Below are 18,725 nucleotides of genomic sequence, written 5' to 3'. Positions count from 1 at the left end.
GGTGGCTGAGAGTGGAGGGGAATGTTGGTCTTCCCCACCCCCTGGGGCGAGGGGGCACACATCCAGTCTCTCCTCATCAAATCCAGAAGTGCTGCTCATTGAGACCCTCGTCAGTGGCTGTGGACCCCAATTCCACAGGTCCTCCCAAGAGATGGACGTTGGATAGGCATTTGTTCCCTGAACGAAAGCAAAGTTCCCTGGTGCTGTGGCAGAAACAGACACTCTGGATCTCATCCAGTTGTGTGGCTCTTGGGCTTCTGTAACTGGCAGTTGCTGATCTGGGTACGTCTAGAAGCCTGATTGTGCCATGCCAGTCTGCTGATTAACTAAACATTTACCAATTGCTCAAAATCCTTGGCATCGGCTCGCCATGAGACGCAGCCCAATGTGGAGGCTGAACCGCAGTATATAAAATATCATTCGAATGATCCCCAAATCGGCCTGGGATCAGATTGCCCCAACAGGGTTCCCACTGTGTCCATCCTGCCTAGGGAGTGGGGTTCCTTGTCAGAGCTCTGACAGGGGCCAGCCTGGGAAAGGCTGGCTGAGGGCCACTGCAATGGGGAGACTGTGCTGGAGAGATGCTTCCAATCAGCGCCTCATCTGTCATCTTAGTGATGCCTCCCTTTCCGGCTCTGGTGCATCTTTGCAGAGATCATCTCTGCAGCCCAGAGGACTCCCCACAAAAGACACGCTGCTCCCACTTACTGCACAAGGGGGCAAAGCCCACAGGATCCGTCCTTTGTTGGATCTGCCAGGAACTGTTTGCTCACCATTCTCTCTGCTTTGAGCACCTGAGTGGAGGAGGCCTCGGAGCTCAATTCTCTGCCCAGGGATGGCACAACAGAGGCGTTAATTGCAGGTGAGCACAGGTGTCTTTATGCAACAGCAGGGACTGGTTTTGCCTGCCTTTCAGAGGCAGCCGATTTGAATCCCACCTTGACTCCCAGGCAAACTCAATGCAAACGCCCTCTGTACATGCTCAAGGCCACCCTGTTATCAGTGCTTTTTATGCTGGCGCATTCCCAAAGGATAGGGCGACAGTGCCCAGAATTCCTGCCTGGATGGGCCGCTGAGGAATTCTGGGAGTCAAAGTCCTCCCATCCGGAGAGGGTGACTGCCTCTGTCGCTTTCAAGAGAGGCGAAGCTTTGAGGGCACCGGTGGTGCCACCTCTTTTAGGAGAGGCAGGCATGCCCACGTCGTCCTCGCTTATGCAGTGACTGCCTTTCTTTGAAAGCCACAGATGCACCGAGGAAGGAGTGTTTCTCAGCCAGCTCTTAGTGAGTCTACGCCCTATACTTGGCCTAGGCTGGCACCCAGATCTGGCAGAGGCTTCCAAAATGAAAGCTTGAACTCAGCACCCATGAAGAGCAAATAGCTCTTCTTCCCCAGCTGGCTGGAACGGCCCCTCCCCTCCCCTTTTGGCCTGACTGCACTTTTGTCACCCTTCTCCCACGCCCCCGATCAGTGGGGAGGGTGCCAATATTCTCGGGAGATAAGAAAGGTGCTTCTCCTGCCAAAGGGGCCGGTCAGCCAGAGGAGCTGTGGACAGCCCAGTGAGAGAAGTCACTGCTCTCCCAGGGTGAAGCCGTCGTGCAGCTGCAGCCAGGAGCGGAGAGACTTGGGTGAGTCCTGCAACAGTTGGGGGCAGGTGTGGGGTCTCCAGGAGAAGGAAGCTTCCATCCAGAAGGGAACAGGCAAGCCACCTTTCCTCAAAGCCCCACTCTGGTTTTCAAATACTTGAAGTAGCTAAGAAGAAATTGGCCTGACCACAAATGAAAAATTCTATGGTCTACAGCAGGGGTCTCCAACCTTGGCAACTTTAAGCCTGGCAGACTTCAACTCTGAAGTCCGCCAGGCTTAAAGTTGTCAAGGTTGGAGATCCCTGATCTGTAGGATACCTTTGAAAGTGTTAAAGCAGAGAATTGCAAAAAAGAATATTTGAGAAGCAAGAAACTCCTTCATGCTTTTCTTGGAATACTTTTTCATTAGGAGCTTTGCAGAAATAAATGTGTTTCTCCTTGGCCGATGATGAGCAGAGATGGAACACAGGGTCCCTGATCCTTTAGGAACTGCCTCCCACTTTGAGTATGGACTGGCACTGAACTCTTCCTTGGACAGAAGGTCCAGGAGATTCTGGATAACATTCTCCTAAGTCGGATTTCATTCCAAAGTCCATTTCTTATACAATAATCACTGGAGAATAGTTTTCCATTCTTAAATGTCAGGTACAGATTCTTTTTTGAGGGAGTCATAGGATGTTTTAAAGCCAATATTTTATTTTGATATGGATACAAATTTATATACAGTATTTTTTAGAGCAAACTGACCGTTGTGTCTCTCAGTCTTGCAGCTGGTCTCCTATGAGGCTGCCTTGGACAACAAGGATCAAATCAGATTGTAGACCAGAAGAAGCTTGTGGGCCAAGAAACCAAGCTTCGAAAGCTCATACACTCACCGAAGGTGTCTCTGAAGATGCTAGTCCTCACTGATTCAAGCACCTTCTGAGCCTCCTGCCCTAGGGATTCCTCGGGTGCCTTGAGACCCAGGGAGGAGGTTGCTCTGCTTGCTTCTGGGAAGCAAACCCAGAGAGACCTGGGCCCGATTCTGCTCTGACCCTTTCAGCCCAATAGATCCCCCAAACCTTTGGGCCATGAGGAGTTTTGGGGGCCACCACTACAGCTCCAGTCTGGAGACATTATCGGGCCAAAAAAAAGAGCACAGAACGATCAAATAATTGCACAAGAAAGTGGCCATTGTACTCCCACCTATTGTGGGGTGTCTAGTAGTGCATATTTGAGCAGGGCGGGGAAAGGATTCCAGGAAGGGGCGCAATTTGGAGGTGGCTTTTCTGCCCTTTTAACAATGGAGGTGTGTGTGTGCATGCGTGTGTGTGTGAGTGCTTTGACCTGCAATCAGCTCTATGCTTCTGCCCAGCACTATACTGTATAGAACTTTGAAAAATTGTGTATTTTATCTGATAAATATAGTAGTGGATGATGGGTGGTGGAGTGAAGTTAACATCGCAGCAATGTCTATGGAGATTCTCCATCATCCAGGCCATGGTTGTCCCAAAGGTGCTTTTTCAAAAGGCAACTGGACTGTCTTTGTTTTTGCTTGAAGACATTTCACTTCTCATCCAAGACGCTTCTTCAGCTCTGAGTGAATTCCCCACCATCCAGTCAGAGCTGAGGAAGCTTCTTTGGTGAGGAGCGAAATGTCTTCAAAGAAGAACCAGAAGGTCCAGTTACCTCTTGAAAAAGCACCTTTGAGACATCTAGGGAATGCTGTGGCCCAGAAGTCATTTTAGGTTATAGCCAAGAAGGTGAGTTTTGAATTGAATTTGAGCTTTGAAGTGTGATTTTTCTGGGGTTCTCTTATGCCCGCAAATACAGCCGTCATGCTCTCAACCACCGATGAGTTAATTCAGTCTTTCTCAACCTTGCCACTTGAAATTTGCACATCTTCACCTGCCAGGATTGAGAAAGACTGAGGTCATCTCTCTGCCGTTATTTGCCATCCCATTCTAAGAAGCAGCTCATCAACATCTCATCCCGCTTTCTCATCCCACCTCGTCAAGCATATCCCATCAGGCAAGGATCAAGGGGGAAGGTCTTCTCTGCTGTGGCCCTTCAGAACATCTAGCCCCCGCCCCAAAGAGAGGCAGGCCCCCATCCTTTTGGCTTTTGGGTTGAGACCTGGATTTGCCCATTAGCATGGGGTCTAAAAGTGTGACGCAGCCCCGAGACTTGATGACATCCCTGCTGCCTTGTGAACTTTTCAGCTTTTATGTGTTTGTATGGTTTCGTTATGATGCTGTAAACTGCCCAGAGTCACTTAGGTAAGATGAGCAGTTTAGCAATTAGGCCAACCAATTAACCAAGCAACCAAGCAACCAACCAAACAACAAACAAACAGCCCTTGTCCAGCTGCCATTCAACAACCACCTTCCCCTCTTCCCTGGACTCTCCAATTAACCCAACCTTCAAGTAGCCCATTCAGCCCTGAATTAAACACTTGAGCCGGGTTCATTCAGCACCCTAAACTAAAACGCGGCAGCTCCCTTTCTGGTTTGGTGTGAAGGGAGAACCAGGGAATCGTAGAGCCATTGGGGGTCTTTCTCCCTGGGAAAGTCTACCTCTTTGGAGGCCTACAAAGGTGTTCTGAATATGTGGCTTTGGGTTACAGCAGAAAACAAATGTGGGGCATCCCTGGGGTGAACTCAGCCACACAGCCCAATTTTGTGATTTTTCATTTGGCTGATTGGTTCCACCTTTGACTTCTGTGCTCTGTTCTTGGGGGAGAGAGAGAGAGAGAGAGAGAGAGAGAGAGAGAAGGAGAGGAAAAGAGAGAGAGAAGAAAGAGGAGAGAGAGGAGAGAGAAAAGGAGGAGAGAGAAAGAAGGAGACAGATGGGAAAAAGAAGACAGAGAGAGAGAAGAAAGAGAAAGAGGGGAGAAAGAGAAGGAGACAGGAAAAAAGAGGAGACAGATAAAAGAGAGAGAGAGAAAAGAGAAAGAGGAGGGAAGAGGGAAGAAGAGGGAAAGAGAGAGAGAAGGAGCAGAAAAGAGAGAGAGAGAAGAAAGAGAAGAGAAAGAGAGGAGAGAGAAGGAGACTGAGGAAAAAAGACAGAGAAAAGAAAGAGAGAGGGAGAGAGGGGGGGGGGGGGAGGAGGGTGAGATCTTGACCTGATCAGTCTGGCTGGCTGCAGTGTTGACAAGAGGGGGGGGGATGTGGGTTTCCTTTCCCTGCCTGTTAACAGAGGTGGGTAAAGAGGGCAATGGGGACACAGCTCTGCCAAAGCCTCACTGCACCCAGAACAAGGTGGCCTTGTGGGGAATGACAAGCGAGACAGATTTAAGGCCCCATTGTCACATTCCAGGGTCAACCTCCATCCACCTCATCGGGCTGGCAGGGAACATGTTTGCATGCCAGGGCATAATCTTTGTCTTCCAGAATCGGCCAGCCATGTCCGACTTGGAATTTGGACGGATGTCTTTCAAAGAGCCTGAGCTGGAGGCCAAGCATGGCCCGGCCCAGCCCCACTGGTACGAGCGCTACCTGCAGCCTTGCATCGGGGAGCTGGTGGGCTCGGCCTTCTTCATCTACATCGGCTGCGTTTCAGTCATCGAGAACTCAGAAGGCACTGGGAGGCTGCAGCCGGCATTGGCTCACGGGTTGGCCCTGGGACTGACCATTGCCATCTTGGGGAATATCAGGTGAAGGAAGGGACAGCCATGCGGTTTGGTCAGGGGATGTGGTCAAGTTAGCCATGCTGGAGCGATGGAGAAAGCTAGAGTGCACAAGAGGAGGAGGAGGAAGAAGAGGGGTCAGTTGGATTCAAGATCCATCCTCCACTGTTTCTCAACCATGGCAAGTTGCAGAAGGGTGGACTTCAACTCCCAGCTTTGCTGGCTGTGGAATTCTGGAAGTTGAAGTCCACCCATCCTCAACTTGAAAAACATTGATTGACAGGGCTGCAATGTCAGTCCTCTTCCTCTGAATTGCTCTTCCTTTGAATGGAGCCCCCACCTGGGATATTTTCTTTCTTTCAGGCATGCTTTATTGATTGATGGATTGACTGTATGGCATAATCATACATGGACTAGCAATTTCTATTAATATTTCACCTAGATTAGTAAAGCAACATAAACCGTAAACCTTAAAAAATCTCTCTTCAAATACCAAGGCCTAGGCCATCTCACCATTGAAGCAAAAATAATAATGATTTTTTAAAAAATCAGATACTGGACCAGCATATGCCTTCAGTTTAGAGTCAGCCAGGATGTGCTCTGCAGTTTGTTGTGGGTCCCTGCAGCCACACTGAGGGGAGGATACTGTGCCCCATTTACACAGAGAGGCAAGGTAGATGACGAAAGTCTACTTAAACAACAACTTACTCCCCTGTGATTCCCATCTTGGAGTAACACTCGACTGGACTCTCTCCTATAAGGTATACCTAGCACAGGGGTGTCAAACCTAAGGCCCAGGGGCTGCATTTGGCCCATGGGGTGCTTAGATCTGGCTCGCGGGGCCACCCTGGAAACAGTGAAGGACTGGCCCACGATACCTCTGCCAGGGGAAACAGAGCTTGTGAGGGCCACGCACAGCCCTCCCGAGCTCCGTTTTCATTGGCAGAGGGTTGCAGGGGGCCATCCCAGCCGAAAACAGAGCTCAGGAGCCCATTTTTGCTGGCAGAGCACTTGGGCCACCACATGTCTACCCCCCAACACATGTGATGTCATGCTGGCCACAGCCACCCCGGTACCCCAAGATCAAACACAAACCTGATGCGCCCCTCAGTGAAATCAAGTTTGACACCCCTGACCTAGAGACGATGATGACAAAAATCAACACACAGAACAACGTACTCCGGAAATTACGTGGAACTAAATGGAGAGCTTCAGCTTCCCCCCTGAGACCTTCAGCACAAGGCTGACTCTTGAAAGTCAGGTCTCAAACAGAATTTATCAAGTTAAACCTGTGGTCATCTTTAACCCTTCATTTCACTTTTATGAGTTTTGCTCTCTGTCCACAGGCAATGGGGTGATCCAGTGCCCCTTTTCTGCCAGGCCTTCCTCTGACCAAAGATGTCTCTCTCCCTCTCTCTGCCTGCAGTGGAGGCCACTACAACCCGGCTGTTTCCCTGGGGGCCTGGCTCGTTGGTGGGCTGAACATGGTGATGGTCATTCCATACTGGATCTCCCAGTTGTGCGGGGGAATGATTGGAGCAGGCCTGGCTAAGGTATGGAGGAGGATTGGGAAGGGGGGAAGGGAAAGGGGGAGGGGTGAGCTAACTCTACGTTATTGTAAGATTACATTAATAGAAATGGCAACTCTGAATGTTCTATACATCTTTTCCCCGGACCCCTTTGTGGCCTAAGAAACTAGGGAGAGTCCCTTCTGAGAAGTTTCCCACATCCACTTTTCTGCTCCGGGCTCAGCCGATTTTTATCTCCTTGTCCCCTTGGTTGTTGTGCCCTGTCTCCCAAGGCCTTTCTCACACACACCGTTGCAGATGAAGAGCAGAGGCCATGGCAGGTGTTGGGTGGTGCTCCATGCGCTCCCAGGTCCCTCACTCACAGCCTGTGGGGGCTTGCAGATCTTGCCCCTCCCCCCTCCTTGCTTTCTACCTGGGCATTCCAGAGAGGTGCGGCTGGAGCAGACAAGGCACAAAAGCCTGGTCAAGAGCCAGGAAACAAGGACGCACAGAAATCACTTTCCATGAACACTGAGGCACAATCAGTTCTCTGAAATACCCAAAGGCCCGATGAATTTAAAGGAACACCAACATTTTACTGTTTGCAATCTACTTTTGCTTTTCCTCACACACATAAGCACACTCGTGCACATTCACACATGTCCTCCTCCACCAGGCTAGCAAGCGCAAGCCAGAGAGACAAAGCTGTCTGGATCCAAAGATGACTCAAAGAGTGTGGTTGGGGGGGGGGGCTTCAGTACCCCTTTTATCCCCCAAAGTCCTTCCTCCTGTGACTCACAAGACGGGCAGCTACTCTTGCTTTGTTTACTTATAAATGTAGGGTAGCTATTGAAGGGATTGGGGTGTGTGTGTGCGTGTGTGGGAGGGGGGTTACCAGGTGCTCAACTTCCTTTGTCTTGTTAAAGTGACATTTTTCCTTTGTTTCTTTACCATCTTTCTTTCTTCTTTCTTTCTTTCTTCTCTTTCTTTCTTTCTTTCTTTCTTTCTTTCTTTACCCTCCTGGAAGAATCTTTTAGATAACATTTCTGGCTTTTTGTCCTCTCTGCTTACATGGCTGCTTCATATCTTTGTTATGGCAACTCAGTCCAGTCTCACAGGATTTAGGACAGTGTTTCTCAACCTTGGTGACTTAGGTCCTGTGACTCAACTCTCAGCTGGCTTGGGGAATCTGGGACGTTGAGGTCCACAGGACTTACAAGTCGCCAAGGTTGAGAAACACTGTTTAGGAGGAGGTGTCTGACCCATGGCAGATCTCCCATGCAACCCTCGCCACCCCCAAAAGAACCAATGTAAGATAATATGGCTGGCAGGCAAAGTAGTTGTCTTGGCGGATGCTTGGATTCGGCTGCATGTCCTTCCTGCTGACCCTCCTTACTTGCCAAAGACGAGGCAAGGAAGGCTGGACAGGTGGGGATGTCTGCCTCCTTTTCCAGCTGTGGCTTCATATCCCTCCAACTGGAAATCACTTGCTGCAGCCCTTCTGGATCAGGCCTTCCTCTCCAAGCCTTCATAGGAGGAGAACAATCTCTGCCTCTGGTTCCAGTGTGCTTGGGGTCACCTGAGACTGCAAGCCTTCAATGGGAAGCCAAGGAGAAAGCCCAAGCGATATCCCAAATCTTTGTCCAGTGCTAAAGCAGGAACTCAGTCTCAAGGACCTCAAGTACTTAAGAGCCCCCAGTGTGAATGAGATGAGGCCTCAAACGTCCACGTGTTTTTCATATATTAACAGAGTTGGAAGGACCTTGGAGGTCTTCTAGTCCAACTTCCTGCTCAAGCTACCATTCCAGACAATTGGCTGTCCAGCCTCTTCTTAAAAGTCTCCAGTGATGGAACATCCACAACTTCTGAAAGCAAGCCATTCCACTGGTTACTCATTCTCCCTGGGAGGAAATTTCTCCTAGGTTAGATTTCTCCTTGCTAGGTTTCCATCCATTGTTTCTTGTCTTGTCTTCTGGTGCTTTGGAAAATAGGTTGACTCCCTCTTCTTCTTTTTGATCTCCCCTCAGATCCTGGACTACTGCATGTCACTCCTAGTCCTTCTTTTCACAAAACTAGACATACTCAATTCCTGCAACCATTCTCCATATGTTTTAGCCTCCAGCTCTCTAATCATCTTTCTTGATCTTCTCAGCACTCTTTCCAGAGTCTCAACATCTTTTTTATAATATGGTGACCAAAACTTGATGCCATTTTCCAAGTGTGGTCTTACTAAGGCTTTATAGAGTGGAACTAATACTTCACGTTATTTTAATTCTTTCCCTCTGTTAATGCAACTCAGGATTGTGTTGGCTTTTTTGGCTGCTGCTGCAAACTGCCGACTCCTATTTAAATCATTGTCCACTAGGATTTCAAGATCCTTCTCACAGTTACTACTATTGAACCAGGTTTCTGTATGCTTGTTTAATCCAGGTTTAGCAGTCTGGGATAATCCCTCTTTGATGTCTGTCTCAGGTGACCACAATGTGGGAGAGGTATGAAAATGCCACAGGAGGAGCTTTCACGGCACTCACCTCAGATCACCAGCTCCCGGCTGCTGTGGTGGGGGAGATTGTGATGACCATGTTCCTGGTGATGGCTGTCTGCATGGGGGCCATTAATGAGAAAACCAAGAGTCCACTGGCACCCTTCTGCATTGGCTTCACTGTCACCGTGGACATCCTGGCTGGGTAAGTTGGCCAAAAGGCTGGCAGGTTCTTCTTCCCAGGTCTAGGAGGAAGTTTTTTTCTCCAGCAATGCCTTCCGCAGCCAGCCCTGCCCCCTGGGTCGACATTCTCTGCTATTGAATTGGTTCCTAATACTGTCCTTAAAAGGGGGAGCAGAGAGGCAGCCCTGGAAAGATCCAATCTTCAAATGCTTCCTTTGGCTGGTGCAACACCTTGAGGACAGACCTGTACCAGGGATGAAATCCAGCAGGTTCTGGAGGACCAGTAGCGGAAATTTTGAGTAGTCCAGAGAACCGGCAAATGCCACCCCTGGCTGGCTCCAGAGTGGGGAGGGAATGGAAATTTTGCAGTATCCTTCCCCTGCCACCCCACCAAGCTACGCCCACAGAAGTGGCAGTAAAACAAATTGAATTTCACCACTGCTTTATACCTATGTTTTATAGCAGTGGTCCGTAACCTTTTTGGCACCAGAGACCAGTTTCATGGAAGACAGATTTTCCATCGGAAGGGGAGGGGGAGGGGGGAGTAGGAGCGTGTAACCTTTACAGTAGGGTTTGCTATGGGTCCTGTTCTTACTGTGACCCGAGGTTGGGGACTCCTGCTTTATAGGGTTTTCAGACAAGAGGTTTTGATTTGGTTTGAAAAAGATGCAACTCATTGCCCCACAAAATTTGTTCCCATTAATTAATGCTTAACTGCCCTCTTCCTCAAAAAACAAAATCTGCCATGTTAAATGTTAAATAAAAAGAGCAACATCACATTACTACCTATTTGCGTGGGTCACCTCCATCTCCATCCTCCTTCATTCCCCCTCCCCTCCCCTCCCCACAGTCTCAGGTGTCAACACATGTACAAGTTACCAAGCACCCTCACTTCTCTACCTAACCCAAAAGCTGTTTCTTCCATTCTGGGAGGAAGACAGGCAGGTGCAGAGCTGGTTTCAAGAAGGGTGAACTTGGAGCATTTCCACATCTCAGAACACGAATATAAAAACATCGGCAGGTGTAAGAAACAACTGTGCACGTGCTCAGCACAACCAGGGAGAGGGAAGGCTGGCAGCCATGACAGCTGATTCTGAGATCTTCTCAATACCTACTGGATTCAAGTCCCCCGAGCGCACCTGCTCCTTGAGGGATTAAGGTCCATTATGGAAGGGATTTAGCCTCTGGAAAGCACAAGGAGATAAAACTCACCCTCATGAGCTTGCCTGGGCATCCTCTGAAATCAGGGAAGGAGCCATTTGCAGCCCGAATTTGACGCAGGAAGGAAGCAGCATTGCCATCATTATCCACTGGTCAGCTCCCCTGGAGGCGGCAGGGCTTCCTGACCTGCTGGACAGCTCCGCTGCCTGGCTGATGGACAGAGCCCTGGGGCTGGGCTGGGCTGGGGGCTTTAGGGTGGGCAGAAACAACTTTTCTGGCCTGCCTGGGGAGAACCCTGTCCCTGGCACTCTTTGCAGCTAGGATCCAGGGTGAGGGTGCCCATCTGGGCTCTTGGGCCCTTCATGTGCAGAAGCATTCAAACTATGCCTCTCTCCATCATCACTGAGGTTTTGTCTGGAGGAGGTTTCAATCCCGCCCCACCAGCAATCAGGGAGACGAACTCCCATACCCCTCAATTGATAAAAATGAAAAAGAGAGCCGAGTGGCCATTATGTGCTTCAGCTGCAGTTCAGCTGCTAAGTCATTTTTCCCAGCTATTGCTGACAGAGTTCAGCCAGTGGAGGGAAGAGGGTAGCCTCCAAGGAGGGGACCTGGAATCCCTGGATGGCTCTCTTCCTGATTTTGACTCAGGTGATAGACATGGCCCATTGCCAGCGGCATCTCCCCTTACAGATCCACGTCATGGTGTCCCCACCCCTCACCGAAATTGTTGGTGCCTCACAGCAAAATCCCTGGGAATGCCTGCTTCTTCTTTCAGAATAACAGAATAACAACATGACAGTTGCCCACTCACTGGCCTTGTGGGTTGGGGTTCTGTTTCTAGCCATCCAGAAAATGCATCGCCCTGCAGTGCTTGCCTGCTGCTTGTCTAAAGACCAATTGAAACTCTGCCTGCAGCAGCTCTTCCCCTCGCTTGTCCCTGGAGGTTCCTCTCCCGGTTATTTCAGCGCCATTTCAGTGTACACCGAGGAACTTGGATGCAGTTGGCCTCTTGGCCCAACTGGAATTGGGCTTGTCTTGGTCAATGTCTCGGGATGGGTGGATGGGAGGGGGGCACTCTTAGTATTGCCAATTAACTCTGCGCTCAGTTAGAATAAAAGGGGCAGTAGAGAAGACGTCTCTAGGGGAATTCTTTGCCCAGAATGGAGAATCCTGAAGCCTTGAAAACATTCCTGGGAGGGGCCGCTTAATTCTTTCAATCTTTCTTCTCTCTTCAGGGGAGCTGTTTCTGGAGCCTGCATGAATCCAGCCAGAGCTTTTGGCCCCGCGGTGGCTGCCAACCACTGGGACTATCACTGGGTGTACTGGGTGGGCCCCATGGGAGCTGCGCTTCTGGTGGGTGCATTGATAAGGTACGTGCCAGGTTTTCAGGGCCTCCCAGAATGCCCTGGGGGGAGAGCTGTATGGGTCTGGGGGGGAACCTCATTCCAGAGGGCAAATGCCACTTCACGGGGTTGCTTGGCTGAGCTAGTTGGATTCTTAGCTTGACTCTGGAGTGGGACTCAGGAATTAATTGAATCTAACAGCAACGATTCCTCAAGTAACAGTCAACGGAACTTCTCAGATTGTATGACATGTTAAAAGATCCCAGTTTCATCGAGAATGAGAATAAGGAAGTGTTTGGCATGCAGGAAATCCCACATTCAGTCCTGGCAGGTCCAGGCCAGCCCACCCCCACCCCCCCACTGAGAACCAAGTCAGTGTCGTCTTGGCCATGTGGCCAGGAATGGATGCCTCAGGGCTGCCTGTTGCCTCTCAACTGCTTTTGTTTGGTCTCCCAAAGTTTTCAGTGTGACAGAAGGCATAAATAAGGCAACACATGGGAAGTAATCACATTTGTTTGTAATTAATCTAATTGCAAGTATGTTTAGCAGTAACATGTGGTTTTGCTTGACTATGCCAACCTTTTTTGAATCTGGCCCCTCTGGGTGCCATTCAAAAGCCAGAGGTGCCCACGATGGTCATAGGGACCTTGTCCTTCCATCCCCAGAATTCTTTCACTGTCCTTCTATTACCAAGAGTCTTCCTCCCTTGTGCTAGGGAGATACGGGGAGAGGCAGTGTCTGATTTTGGTATCATAAACTAACAAGGCAGGCTAGGTTTATGCAGCAGGCTTAGCCATAAATGATATTCAATCAAGGGTGCTAGGTTTAGTATAAACCAGGATTAATGTGAGCTAGGTTCAACATGGAAAAGGCAGAATAACAGAGTTGGAAGGGACCCTGGAGGTCTTCTAATCCAACCTCTTGTGCAGGCAGGAGACTCTATACCATTTCAGGAAATGGTTGCCCAACCTCTTTTTAAAAACCTCCAGTGTTGGAGCCCCACAATTTCTGGAGGCAAATCGTTCCACCGATTAATTGTTCTAACTGTCAGGTAGTTCTAGGTTGCTTCTCTCCTTGATTACTGTAATTTCGACCCATTACTTCTTGTCCTGCCTCCAGGGGCTTGGGAGAATAGCTTGACTCCCTCTTTTTTGTGGCAGCCCCTGAGATATTGGAAGACTGCTATCATATCGCCTCTGATCCTTCTTTTCATTAAACTGGACACACCCAAATCCCTGCAACTGTTCTTCATGTTTTAACCTTCAGTCCCCTCATCATCTTTGTTGCTCTGCTCTCCAATCTTTCCAGACTCTGGGGGGGCCAGAACTGGATGCAATATTCCAAGTGTTGTCTTAGCAAGACATTATAAAATGGTATCAACACTTCATGTGATCTTAATTCTAGGACTGTGTTGCCTTTTTAAAGGCTTGACTTTAGAGACAATATAAGTGGAAGGGATTTAGTTTCTGGCATTATGGTTAGAGTTATCTGGATGATGGATCATGGCACATTTCTTACACCTTATAAGGGCTGCAGAAATCATGTCTGGCCAAAGAAGAGTGAGCTTGATTAGGAGGTTGTTTAAGTAGAAGCAAAACCAGGAAGCAGTTTGAGATGAGACGTGTCTTGCTGAAACCGAAACTCCTCACCCACTCAGTGAAAAATCAGAAAGAACATGGCCTCCTAAGCCACACCCTTCATTGTCTCTCCACCAATGGCCACCACACAAAAGATGAACAAGATGAGCTCAGATCTTTTGGAACAAAACAAATATAGGCACAAGAAAAGACAATTCCAGGACTGAAACAGAGCAAAGGGAAGATATAATTTGCTCAAAACTGAGGGAGGAGGAAATGTGCAGGATATCAGAAATTTCAAAATTACAGAGTTGGAAGGGACCCTGGAGGTCTTCTAGTCCAACCCCTTGCTCAGGCAGGAGACTCTAGTCTATACCGTTTCAGACAAATGGTTGTCCAATCTCTTCTTAAAAATCTCCAATGTTGGAGCTCCCACAACTTCTGGAGCAAGTCGTTCCACTGGTTAATTGTTCTCACTGTCAGAAATTTCACCCTAGTTCTAGATTGCTTCTCTCCTTGATTAGCTTCCACCCATTGCTTCTTGTCCTGCATTAGCTTCCACCCATTGCTTCTTGTCCTGCATCAGGTGCTTTGGAGAATAGCTTGACTTCTTTGTGGCAACCCCTGAGATATTGGAAGACTGCACAGTCATATGAGCATCTGCAAGAGCTTTCATCAGAAGTGAATCTCTGGAGGGCCACCATGAGGTTCATTCCTGAGTTCTGCATTGATTAAAGATGAGGAGGGGAACAGGCATAGATCCTAATACACTGCCCCCAACTTCCACAAAATGCCATTTAGAAGGGTTATCATAAACAAAACTCAAGATTTCAATGCACATAAAACCAGAGATTTGACTGCACGACTGTGGATACCATCTTGACATTTTTGACCACATGCTGCAGACATCTTCAATCCTTAAAGAAAGCCTCTTTCATGAAAAGAAGGACTAGGGGTGACATGATAGCAGTGTCCAAATATCTAAGAGTCTCACACAAAGCAGGTCAACTTTTCTCCTGAAGGCAGAACAAGAAAGGGAATTAATCAAGGGGAGAAGCAATCTAGAACCTGAAGAGAAATTTCCGGACAGAACAATTAACCAGTGGAATTGTGGGTGCCCCAACACTGGATGTGTTTAAGAAGAGATTGGACAACCATTTGTTCAGAATTGTATAAGGTTTCCTGCTTGAGCAGAGGTTGGACTAAAAATCCTCCAAAGTCCCTTCCAACTATTTTTTTTATAAAAAGTTTTTTATTTTTTACCATATAAACATTTCATCTTTCCTTAAACAGTTGTCGTCTGAATACAAATATCTCTGTGCAACAGCTTTCAGCATTTACAACATCATTAATATTAATTCTCTAACCTTAAAATTGTAGTATATTAAGACAATTGAACATTATTAACCTATTCATTTTCTTAACATATCTTATAATAAAAATACAATAACGTTAAGCATAATTATCTTCCTCATCATACTAACAATTATCATCTTGTTTATACTTCTATCTTAACATATTTTCTATTCTTTAGTCTTCTTCCCTTATTTCCAATTTCCCTTTTCCCCTCTAATCATTGATAAAATAATTCCCATATCATATAATATTCAGTTTGTTCTTTCTCTTTAATTATTACTGTTAATCTATTCATTTCTGCACATTCTAATATTTTCCTGATCACCTTCTAATCACTAGGAATCTCTTAACTTTTCCAATGTTGTGCAAATACAATTCTAGCTGCAATTAATACATGGATAATTAAATAGGTATTCTCTTTATTATAAGTTTCAGGTAAATCCCCAGCAAAAATATTTCTGGCTTTAACTCAATGTGTTTTTTTATCTCTTTCTTCAACCATGTCTTTATTTTTGTCAAATATTTTTTTGCTTCTACACATGTCCACCACATATGATAGTAAGATACAGATATCTGTATCTTACTATCCAACATTTAGCTGACTTGTCTTTAAACATCTTTGCCAGTCTCACTAGTGCCAGGTGCCATCTGTAAAACATCTTATACCAATTCTCTTTATATGCAGTTGACATTGTTAATTTATAATTCCTTTCCCACAGTTTCTGCTATTAATCTAATTCTATCATATAATCAAAAATTTTCACCCATGCTATCAGTCTCTTTTACTTGTTCCTCTTCCAACTCAATAAGTAACTATACAATTTCTTTATCAATCTTTCTTCTTTTCCTGTTAATATTTTATCCATGTAATTTAGCATCTTTCTCATATCTAGACTATATCTGCACTTGTGAGTACCATGTTATATCGATCCCTTTCTAACACATTTCTTGTTTAGTTTTGAACTCCCCCTTTTCATTCAAAATGTCTTTACATCTAACAATATATTCCATATTAATGACATTTGGCTGAATCAGTGCTTCCATTGTTGAAAGCCAAACTGACTTTCCTCAAATAATATTGGTCTTTGAATTTCTTCTATACTAATATCTTGACTTTTTGACCACATGCTACAGACACTTTCAATCCTTTAAGAAAGTCCCTTTAATGAAAATAAGGACTAGGGGTGACAAGATAGCAGTATCCAAATATCTGCCACAAAGAAGAGGAGGGTCAACTTTTCTCCTGAAGGGAGAACAAGAAACATGGATGGGAACTAATCAAGGAGAGAAGCAATCTAGAACTGAGGAGAAATTTCCTTACAGAACCAGTGGAACGACTGATCTCCAAAAATTGTGGGTGCGCTGGGTGTTTAGGAAGAGATTGGACAACCATTTGTCCAGAATGGTATAAGGTTTCCTGCTTGAGCAGAGGTTGAGCAGGGAACTAGAAATCCTCCAAAGTCTCTTCCAACTCGGTTATTCTGGCTCAATGTGGAAGGGCTACAGAGAAGGGCAGCAAGGAGAAATGTGGTTCTAGAATTGAGACTGCAGGATCAGGAAAGTTCAGCCAGAAGCTCTCAAGTGGAAGTGCTCTCAAGTGGAGGTGCTGCAGCTCCTTCCAGCTTTCTCCCAAGGGTCCTCCAGAGCAGGCCTCTCCTCTTTCCGGAATGCAAGATAGGATGTTATGGAGGCTGGTCAGCTGTCAACCTGGCAACATGGGGGGGTGGGGAGAGCAATCCTTTGCGTTGGACACCTCTGCCAAAAACTCCGCTTTGAACAGCATCAACCCTTTAATAGGTGCCTGTGGGGAGTTTGAAATAGAAAGCAAGCATGGGGTCCAGCAGGGGTGTCCAGCCGTGGCAACTTTAAGGCTGGTGTTCAACTCTCAGAGTTTCCCCGCCAACTTTGCTTAAGGTTGCCAAAGTCGGACTCCCGCGCTGTGCCAGCTGCTCCCTCCCCAGAGAAAAAGCAGGGCCGGAAAGCCCAGGGGAGCCGGGGCCGCCTGTCTCCTGTCGGGTGACCGGGTCTGACGCCTCGCTCCTTTATCCCTGCAGGTTCTTGATCGGGGACAGCAAGACGCGCTTCTTCCTCAAGTGAGGCGCCCTGCCAGGACCACCGCTCCGCCTTCCCGCGTGACCCCAGGCAGCTGCAGCCACCCTGGCCCGGGAAGAGACTGGCAGAAGCGGGGCTCCGCCAAGCGCTCATTTTTGCCCCTTCAAAACCGGGCGACGAGATTTTTCTTTTTCACGATTGCAGATGCAGGGAATTCTGCCCCCCCCCCCTTTTGAAACGATGCCTCGAATAAGACAGACGAGGGCGAAAAACGGCCGTCCCGGCAGATCCACGGCCCACAGCGAGGAAGCCGGAGGAGCTTCGGGCGAAGCGGCCCTGGGCAGCTCCGGCTCGAGCAGCGGCCAGCAAACCAGGTCCGGCGCTTGCAGGGCGCTCCCCGGCACTTCGCCAGGCCCCTGCGCAGCCCAGTCGAGGAAGCCGCCCCTCGGCTCGGCATCTCCGGGGGCGGCGCCTCCGCGCAGCCCCGCAGCCATCGGGGTGCACACGGGCGCAGCGCTTCTTCCGACCGGATCCCGTCTGCGGAAGGGCTGCTTAGATGGACCGGGCTCTCGGAGCACCTGGGCCGGGCTCGGAGATGCCAGCCGCTCCCGTCGGCTCTCCCCAGCCCCAGAGAGTGGCCATTCCCCACCTCCACCCCACCCCCGTGGGCCTGAAGCTCCTCCGCGCATCGCCCCTCCGCCCTCGAGCGGGCCGCTCCCCCCAGGCGCTTCCCAGCCCTCGAGAGGCGCCCCGCCGGGTTTAGCCCAAGATGCCCCCCCCCCCCAAACTACCGCTCTGGTCTCGGACCTCCCCTCCCAGCCGCTTCCGAGGCCCGCAACCCCTTCCCCCGTCCAAAAATCCGGGACGGGGCGCAATTCTCTCAACCCCCCCCCCCGGCTTTCCCGGTTTTCTCGCTCCCGCCCCGAGAGCGATCTTTCCTCGTCCTTTAAGCCGGGCTACGCGGCGGGGGGTTCCGGCCCGCGGTGGGCTTCCACCGGCAATCGCCCTGCCCGAAGGAGCTGTTGCTGCGCTTTGCCTTGCGGGATCGGCAAAAGCCTGGATCCCGAGATGCACGCAGCCCTTGGGGCTCTTTCGGTTTACGATCCGGCTCCAAGCAAAGGCCGCGGCGCTCTGTGGCCGGTTTAGCGGATTGCCTTGCTGGGTCTTTTCTTGCCGCTCCGCCAAGGACTGAGCCGGTGATTGTACAAACCTGAACGTGGAACTGGAGGCAGACAATGGGGACACGTCCTGCCCTGCACACCAGCAAGGAGGGATTGTAGAAATTGGGGTGAAATGTTGAGCCTCAAATTAGCTCCTGCCTGCGATGGATGGCTGTCTTACTATCCGCCTATTACGGAAGCACCGGTTGCCCAACCATTGTCTATTGAATTAGCCACGGATTGTTGGGTTGAACCATTATGTTGTTTGTTTGGTTTGGGATTCAGATTGGTTTGGGGTCCCCCCCCCCCATTGTTCAACCCATCCTCCCCCAAGCAGATCTACAGTTGTGCCAGTCTGGAAATGCTAGCACGGCTTGCTAAACCCTGAGCCTGAGTTCACAAACCACTAGAATAAAGTGAAAACCCAGAAAAGGAGAGGAATGTAATGGCCCTTAATGTGGTCTGCTTATTTTGATGTTTTTCCTGGAGTAGGAAAGCAGCTGTGGGTGGCTGGTTAAGCGCAGTTTGTGGTTTAGCATGTCTGAGCAGTTCCAAGCCACCAGGGTTGCTAACATCTGGATGAACGTTTTCCACATTGCTTGGCTGCCACCTGGGACTTTGTCCTATCACCCCTCCCCCCATTTCAGGACTTGAAAACGATCCTGATGTTGGGAGCCCAGCTGTGATGGGAGCCCTCGTGGGGTGGGGC

The 18,725-nt window shown here is 48.9% G+C and overlaps 1 protein-coding gene across 1 annotated transcript; it reads left to right on the top strand.

Annotated features, from left to right (window-relative positions):
- Window positions 1–1,518: 1,518 nt before the first annotated feature.
- AQP8 (aquaporin 8) lies at window positions 1,519–18,451 on the top strand. Its single transcript, XM_032230557.1, has 6 exons — window positions 1,519–1,626; window positions 4,956–5,218; window positions 6,618–6,744; window positions 9,172–9,386; window positions 11,764–11,898; window positions 16,859–18,451. Exons 2-6 carry the CDS (start codon window positions 4,968–4,970, stop codon window positions 16,899–16,901), a joined length of 771 nt encoding a protein of 256 aa, XP_032086448.1. The 5' UTR covers window positions 1,519–1,626; window positions 4,956–4,967; the 3' UTR covers window positions 16,902–18,451.
- The last annotated feature ends 274 nt before the right edge of the window (window positions 18,452–18,725 follow it).

Source organism: Thamnophis elegans, chromosome 14, assembly GCF_009769535.1.
Source record: "Thamnophis elegans isolate rThaEle1 chromosome 14, rThaEle1.pri, whole genome shotgun sequence".
In the NCBI taxonomy this organism is placed as follows: domain Eukaryota; kingdom Metazoa; phylum Chordata; class Lepidosauria; order Squamata; family Colubridae; genus Thamnophis; species Thamnophis elegans.
Note: the sequence above shows the minus strand (reverse complement) of the source record. Positions and strands in the feature narration are given on the sequence as shown.

Bases quoted from the DNA above. Each gene is read 5' to 3' on its own strand.
- AQP8 (XM_032230557.1), top strand. From the start codon at position 4,968: ATGTCCGACTTGGAATTTGGACGGATGTCTTTCAAAGAGCCTGAGCTG. The intron at 5,219-6,617 runs GTGAAGGAAGGG...CTCTGCCTGCAG, and splicing joins GCCATCTTGGGGAATATCAG to TGGAGGCCACTACAACCCGG. The intron at 9,387-11,763 runs GTAAGTTGGCCA...TTCTCTCTTCAG, and splicing joins ACCGTGGACATCCTGGCTGG to GGGAGCTGTTTCTGGAGCCT.